The sequence below is a fragment of the Quercus robur genome, chromosome 5 (genome assembly GCF_932294415.1).
Source record: "Quercus robur chromosome 5, dhQueRobu3.1, whole genome shotgun sequence".
Taxonomy (NCBI): domain Eukaryota; kingdom Viridiplantae; phylum Streptophyta; class Magnoliopsida; order Fagales; family Fagaceae; genus Quercus; species Quercus robur.
The window spans coordinates 69,379,310-69,387,681 of record NC_065538.1 but is presented as its reverse complement, the minus strand read 5'-3'; the positions used below and the strand labels follow the sequence as shown (position 1 = coordinate 69,387,681).

Below are 8,372 nucleotides of genomic sequence, written 5' to 3'. Positions count from 1 at the left end.
GAGCTTTCTAAAGTAAACGGTCTTTGACAAAACGTGTACTCTTACCCATAAACAAATCGTTCACATGCTTGCTTTCAATTTTTTAATCCATGCCAAATCTTTTTTTTTTGGAGAAACTTAATCTGCCAAATCTAGAAACTTGTTTAGAAAGCAAAAAGCTTTTAACCCCAAAGTTAAAAAAAAAACAAGAACAAGAACAAGCAGAAAAGGTGAATGAAACAACGCGTAAGTTGTAACTTTAGTAACCAACGGTCATATGTGGAAGTCAAAAAAGTCCTACGTTGTTGTACTTGTATGCGACAGTAACCAATTCTATGAAAAACAAAGCAACAAAAAAAAGAAAGGACAGAAAAAAAGTGTCTTTGCTTTCTTTATTTTCATTCTTTAAATTGGATTGAGTCTCACTTTCTCTCTCTCTCTCTCTCCCAATTCTTGGATTGGATATTTGTCAAAATCTTCCATTATTATCTTCAAATCTATCATTTCTCTCTCTCTCTCTGTCTCTCTCTCTAAACATTCTCTGTAATGATTCCATAACCCTGGTTTTAGGGTTCTTGTGATTTTTTGGTCATGTAAATTTCCAATTTTGATTAATTTTTCGGATACCCAGTTCATTTAAAAGCTCAATCTTTTGGGCTAGTTGTTCAAATTTCAATTTTTTATGGTGGGTTTGAAGAAATCGGAGATTTTTTTTCAGCTCATGTCCCACATTATCCCATATAAATATCTCTGACCCAATTTGTTTTGATGGGTAATTAGAAGAAAAAAAAAAAAAAAAAAAACTGAATTTTGTGGAATTTGGTTGTGGAGTTTCAAGAGAATGAGGCTACAGGTACGAGTAATTGAGGCTCGGAATATACCAGCAATGGATCCGAACGGTTTGAGTGATCCGTACGTGAAGATACAACTTGGGAGGCAGAAGTTTAAGACCAAAGTGGTGAAGAAGAGTTTGAATCCTCAATGGGGTGAGGAATTCGGGTTCCGGGTTGATGACTTGAATGAGGAGCTAGTGTTCTATGTTTTGGATGAGGACAGGTACTTCAACGATGACTTTGTTGGCCAACTCAGGGTACCTGTTTCCAAGGTCTTTGATTCAGAGGACAAGTCAATTGGTCCCTGCTGGTACTCTCTGCAACCCAAGAACAAGAAGTCCAAGAACAAGGATTGTGGTATGTTGTCTTCTGTTTCTGGGTTTGTGTTCTTTTTTGTTGCTGTTGTTGTTGTTGTTGTTGTTTTTTATTTTTATTTTTTGGGCTAATTGGGTTCTTAAGTTTTGTGTTTTTTCTACAATAAGTTATAAGTCTAGGACAGAATATTTTTTAGCACTTTTTTTGACAGCTCCTGACATTGCCTATTGTAATTGTTGCATGGTGAAATCGTGTTAGCTGTTAGAAGGATCTTAACTTGTCAATAATTTTTTTTTCCATCGCTAACACTCAATCACTTTAGCCTTAGGAAGTTGTGAAAAAAGTTGTGGCAAAAGTTATACTTATTGTTGTTAAAAAGGTTGTGAAAATAGTTGCTTCTCTAGCATCGTACTTTCTTCTTTTATGTGAGTTGCTATGGTTATTGTATGAAGTATGCATTGGGTGATTATAGTATGTTTATGAGCTTTAGTTGAAGATTACTATAATGACACACAGAACTTAACAACAAAAAAGTAGCCTTTTAGGTTTTGGGTTTTGCACACTGCATGTGGATGTATGCTACTAAAACTGAACCACATTAATGCTCTATGCACTTTTTTTTTCCTCTCTTTTATCTTCTCTTTGTTTATTTTTTACAGTTTTATATTTTATTGTTTATTGGCTCAAGTTTCCTATTGAGTTTTTGAAGTATTTTTATGAGCTTTTGATATTTGCTTTCCTGTTTTTTTGTGTGGATATTTGGGTTTCATTACTTATTGCCATTACCCAAATCAAAGTGGTGTCCTGAAGATGATATATGCTTTTCTGTTTGAGTTAAGAATTTGGAATTCATTGCATATGTTTTGGTGCCTAGTTGTGATTTTTCTGTCAAGAGATTTGCTTCTGTGGTTGGAAGTTAAGGATTCAAATCATAACATGATTGAAGTAGTTTTGGTTTTGTAGTCTTTAATCTAGTCAATGAAATTGTAATTTTTACTATTTTTTTTTTCTGCAGGTGAAATTCTTCTAACAATATATTTTTCTCAAAACAATTCATCCGTAAACTTGAATTGTAATGGTGAATCACCTTCAAGGACATTCAATAGCTCATCAAACTCACCTTCACTAAGACTAGAAGAAATTGCTTTCTCTAAGGAAGACAAGTCTTTTGTACAGAAGTCCTTTGCTGGCCGACTTGCTCTGATTTTCAATAAACATTCAGATACAGCTTCATCTTCATCCACCTACAGTGACGGGTCAGAGCCACCTGAAACTGCGGGATCCGAGATTTATGAGAACAAGTATGAGGATCAGTCTTCATCTGATACTTTTGAAAAAGTGATGAACACAATGGAGACAAGGGATCAAGGAAGTGAAACCCCAAGCAATTTACCAGGAGGAGTGGTTTTAGACCAATTGTATCAGATAGCACCACCTGACCTGAACTCTTTACTCTTTTCACTTGATTCAAGTTTTCCGAAATCAGTGGCAGAAGTGCAAGGAACTACAGAACTGCAACAAGGATGTTGGAAATTCGAAAATAATGGTGAGAATTTGAAAAGAGTGGTCACGTACATTAAGGCTCCAAGTAAATTAATCAAAGCTGTGAAAGCCACTGAGGAGCAAACGTATCTGAAAGCTGATGGGAAGGTTTTTGCAGTTTTGGCAATCGTGAGCACTCCTGATGTCATGTATGGGAGCACCTTTAAGGTGGAAGTGCTCTACTGCATTACACCTGGGCCTGAGCTACCATCAGGAGAACACTCCTCCCGTTTGGTAGTATCCTGGAGAGTAAATTTTCTTCAAGGCACCATGATGAAAGGAATGATAGAAAATGGAGCTCGACAAGGTATAAAGGAAAGCTTTGAGCAGTATGCAATTGTATTATCTCAGAATGTTAAGCTAGTTGACTCTAAGGAACTTGGTTCGAATAAGGAACAGGTCTTGGCATCACTGCAGGTGGAGCCCCAGTCAGATTGGAAGCTGGCTGTGCAGTATTTTTTAAATTTTAATGTGTTTTTCACTATTATTATGGGATTGTATGTGCTTGTTCACATCTGGCTGGCTACACCCAGCACACTTCAAGGGCTTGAGTTTGTCGGGCTTGACTTGCCAGATTCAATTGGTGAATTCATAGTCTGTGGTGTCCTGGTTCTTCAAGGTGAACGGCTACTGGGGTTGATTTCGCGCTTCATGCAGGCCAGAGCGCAAAAAGGTAATATAACCTGTGAGATTTTCCCTTTCTGATTAGTGACAACAAGCTCTTGTCTCCTAAGCATATCTTCTGTCCCCAGCTGAAAGCCCGAGGTTTTTATATTGTCGTTGTTACTAAAAATGAATGTTACTTACATACTTTAAATTAAATTTCAACTTGTATGGAGAGCTGAATGCTGATTTAACAATTACTCCTGGCATTTGTGCATCTTCTAATTGTTGTCTTCTCCTTCATGGAGACTGTGATTTGCATACCTTTGCAGTGTATCAACTGCCTAAACATCTAACACCTTATTCTCCTTCATCTGTATGTCTGCATATCATTTTATCTTTCGTTTTGAAATTTGATTTATTTTTTGTATTCAATAATAGGCAGTGATCATGGAGTCAAAGCACAAGGAGATGGCTGGTTATTAACTGTTGCCTTGATTGAAGGAAGTAGTTTAGCAGCCGTTGATCCAAGTGGGTCCTCTGATCCATATGTGGTGTTTACTTGTAATGGGAAAACTAGAGCCAGCTCAATCAAATTCCAGAAGTCTAATCCTCAATGGAATGGTGAATGTTATTTTCATCTCCATCAGTGTTCTCTTTAGGTCTTTAACTGTTATTTTCTGTAACTGTGTTGATCTTTACATAGTTGGATCAAATTCTGTTTGGTTCCTCATCCAAATATAATCTGAATCTGAATCTGATTATTTTTTCTTGTGACCATGTTGTAGAAATTTTTGAATTTGATGCAATGGATGAGCCTCCTTCTGTGCTGGACATGGAAGTTTATGATTTTGATGGACCTTTTGATGAAGCTACGTCTTTGGGACATGCTGAAGTCAATTTTCTGAGAAATAATATATCAGATCTAGCTGATATTTGGGTTCCTCTTCAAGGAAAGTTAGCTCAGGCTTGCCAATCTAAGATTCACTTAAGAATTTTCTTGAACAATACAAAAGGTGGCAATGTTGTTAAAGACTATTTAAGTAAGATGGAGAAAGAGGTGGGGAAGAAGGTACATGGCTAATTCTGCTTTGAAAATCCACATTGCCTATGTGCTGCTTCTGTTTTTTTTTTTTTCTTTTTTGCCTTGCACTTGGCTTTCTACGTTTGTAATTATTAATTTTAGTTATTTGTAGATAAATGAGCGGTCTCCTCAAACAAATTCTGCCTTCCAAAAACTCTTTGGGCTTCCACCAGAGGAGTTTCTCATCAACGACTTTACCTGCCACCTGAAACGAAAAATGCCCCTGCAGGTGCTGTTGCTGTGGGTCAATCACACTGAAAAGTTTAATAATGATTGTACACATCCTTTTAATTATGTCAATCTTTAAGCTGTAGTTAGAGAACTTAAATATCAACATTCTTGACTCTCATAACTGATGCATTCTTCCAAATTATATCTCATCAACTTGCAGTTATATCTGTGCAGGGTCGCCTGTTCCTTTCAGCAAGAATAATTGGGTTTCATACAAATCTGTTTGGGCATAAGACAAAATTCTTTTTCCTTTGGGAGGATATAGAAGTTATCCAGGTTGTTCCACCTACTCTGTCATCAATGGGCAGTCCAATTGTTGTAATGACTCTTCGGCCTGGCCGAGGTATGGATGCCAAGCATGGTGCAAAGACACAAGATGCAGAAGGCAGGCTGAAGTTCCATTTCCAGTCCTTTGTGTCCTTTAATGTAGCACATAGGTAACTAATGGGGATATTTTAGTGTCACACATTCACTTCTTTAAGCAAAAATGGAGTTTCTACTATTTTCTTAGGAGCACTATCGTCTATTTGTGTGATAATATATGCTTTGCTATTCTCTGTGGCCTGTCTAGCAACTTAAGCTAGACTTATGTTAGACCAAGCAGCTCCCTAGTACTTCTATTTAATTATTGGTTTGTGTTTGCGTCGTGTTTATTTTTGCTTTGGGGGGGGGGGGGGGGGGGGTTGTGTTGGCTGCTCTACTTAAGAGCATGTCTAAATACTGTCATTTTAATGTGAGGAAAGGAAACAAAAAAAACACCTATGATTGCTTTCGTTGTATAATTCCATGATTATACACAATTTTTTTTTTTCAGGCCATGATGGTCCATTTATACAAAAATAATTTGGTTTTCAAATGTTATAATTTCCAGTGAAAAAAATTAAATGCTTTGATGCTTAGTCAAAACGCTTATTGCTTGCCACTTATGTTTAATACCCTCACACCAGATTCATTCTATGGGCATGTTATTTCTTGACTACAAAATTTTGTACTAGAGCCTGGTTGATCTTATTGCCACCCAAGAAAACATTCCCTTTACACTCATGGGCATATTGTTGATCATCATAGGCCTCATTAGCAACCCACTTTGTTCATGTTTCTTTATCATGTTGAACATCTGCAGAGCAATTAGATATAGGAGATACGTGTTTAAAACAATCCTATCTCTCACTGCTGAAGTCATGATTTAATGTATTGAATCTATTGATTGATATCCTTAATTGTCTTGAAGTAGAGAACGCTTAAATACTAATTGATGAATGTTTGATAAGTAAGGATTATGTAATATTAACAGAATAGTGTCTAAAAGGGAAAAAAGCAAAAAGAATATTAGAGGTTTTGATATCCTATTTTGACTTGAATAATTAATGGTGCTCAATAGGACAATTATGGCTCTATGGAAGGCTAGATCCTTGAGTCCTGAGCAAAAGGTACAAATAGTTGAAGAAGAATCTGAAGCCAAAATCCTCCAAACTGATGAGAGTGGGTCCTTCTTGGGCCTTGATGATGTCAGCATGTCTGAGGTTTATTCATGTATACTCCCTGTTCCTGTAAGCTACCTCTCTCTCTCTCTCTCTGTGTTTGTGTACTTATATATCCATGTGAGCTTTTTTCAGAGGTGCACTATGATGTGTGGCTCCATAGGGACAGATCCTTTCTTATTTATTTTGCTTTTGCTCTAATCCCAGGAAATCAGAATCCTTAAATTTGCAACTAGAAATTTACATTTTTCATTTCCTTTCCTTTTTATTTTAGTCTTATATATTGTAAGTGTCATCCTATATCTCTAATTGTCAAGTTTGTCTTGTTGGCTACTTTAGACAAGTTTCTTCATGGAGGCATTAAGTGGGGGTGAATTGGAGGCTAGAGTTATGGAGAAATCTGGTTGTCTTGACTATTCTAACACCCCATGGGAATCGGAAAAGAGTGATGTCTACGAGAGACAAATACAATTCAGATTTGATAAATGTATTTCCCGTTATAGAGGAGAGGTGACAAGTTCTCAACAAAAGTTCCCCCTACCTGATAAAAATGGATGGCTTGTTGAGGAGGTCATGACGCTCCATGGAATTCCACTAGGCGACAATTTCAATGTATGATGTAGACTGCTTGATGTGTCCTTTTGTTTTTTTGTTTTTTTGTTTTTTTGTTTTTTTGTTTTTTTGTTTTTTGCCTTGTTTCTCCCTCTTTCTTGGGTAGGCAATATTGACCTTCATATTTCTTCTTTTGCAGCTTCACCTTAGATACCAATTGGAGGAATTACCCTCAAAATCAAAGGAATGTAATGTACAGGTGTTCTTGGGAATTGAATGGCTGAAAAGTTCTAAGCATCAGAAAAGGATTACAAAGAACATCCAAAAAAACCTGCAAGATCGCCTGAAAGGGATGTTCTCTGTAATTGAGAAGGAATTTGCGGCAAGATAGTGGAGCAATCTATTGCATTCTGTATTTCGATATATTGAATTTGGGTTGGAGATAGCTGAGGTTCGTGTAGCATCACCTTCCCAATACAGTGTCTGTGATGATATCTGTGAATGTCTTCTACGGTGGAGGCTTAAGCTAGATTGCATGACAGGTCATAACTTTTCCTTGCAGAAGTGCCCTCTAGCCTTGATTTATGCTAGTATTGCAGCATTAATTTATTCAAGAATATCCTTAATTTGGTAGAAGTAGAACACACAGATGGTGGAGTTATTTACATGTGGAGCTTAAGATTTAGCAGAGATTGATTGGATACTTTCCATTCTTGTCGAGATTGGTACTCTATCTAAACAGGCTGAAGTTTGCTGCAATTTTTGACAGACACGCATCTGTTGGACCTTATTTTCAATTCACAAGCCAGATAGAGCAACTATCCATTGTTCCTTTTTATTTAACCGGTATTTAACATGATGGCAGGACAATTTCAGATGATGTCCAAATGTATACAGAATTAGGCTTGGTACTTGCCAAAAAAGAGAGACTAAAAAATAGGATTGGCATTTCTAGCTTGTATAATTAGTAGTCATAAAATGATATTTTGATAGGCTGCTGAAGCCTCATAGTCATATATTAGTTTATAGTTATACCTTATATGATTTTTGTCTGTAAAACCATGTATGTACAATAAATTTATTTTAGAAATGTGGAAGCTTTGGCAGGTTGTTATGTCATTATAAATGTGCATTAGTGTTTTATGGATTTATATTATGGTTTTTTTTTTTTTTTTTTTAATATTTATTTTGAGGAACTAGTTGGTGGTATTGTCCCACCAAAATGCTCATTCACTGTTTTACATGAATTTGGTACTTAGAGCATTCTCATTAAGAATACTAAATGCTATAAATGCTAAATTTTAATATCAAGTTTGTATAAAGTGCCAAAAAGCAAGCTACAACAAATATGCTAAACTTTAATATATATATATATATATATATATAGCAACTGAGCTACAATGAGCTTTCATCTTTGAAAGCTCACTGTAGCTCCAATCTTAAAAAAAAAATTATTATTTTAATGCTTGTGGTGGAAAAGGTGGTTTGTGTAGTTTTTTATTATTTTAATGAGTAGTTTATACTATTTTAAACAAAATGGTAAAAAAATAGAACTTTTGATGTTAGTTGTATTGTAAAATGAGATGTTAAAAATTGATAAAGTGGTTTTTTGATATGCTAAATGCTAAAATTTTTAATATTGTAAAATGAGATGTTAAAATTGATAAAGTAATTTTTTGATATGCTAAATGCTAAAATTTTTAATGAGAATGCTCTTATGAGGTTTGAAGTTTGATTTGACTCCATTGTCAT

At 35.7% G+C, this 8,372-nt stretch overlaps 1 protein-coding gene across 1 annotated transcript; it reads left to right on the top strand.

The window, feature by feature from the left end:
* Positions 1–252: 252 nt before the first annotated feature.
* On the top strand, positions 253–7,746 carry LOC126726853 (C2 and GRAM domain-containing protein At1g03370). Its single transcript, XM_050432257.1, has 9 exons — positions 253–1,169; positions 2,143–3,342; positions 3,714–3,896; positions 4,061–4,344; positions 4,469–4,585; positions 4,762–5,024; positions 5,969–6,137; positions 6,408–6,680; positions 6,820–7,746. Exons 1-9 carry the CDS (start codon positions 821–823, stop codon positions 7,009–7,011), a joined length of 3,030 nt encoding a protein of 1,009 aa, XP_050288214.1. The 5' UTR covers positions 253–820; the 3' UTR covers positions 7,012–7,746.
* Positions 7,747–8,372: the final 626 nt, after the last annotated feature.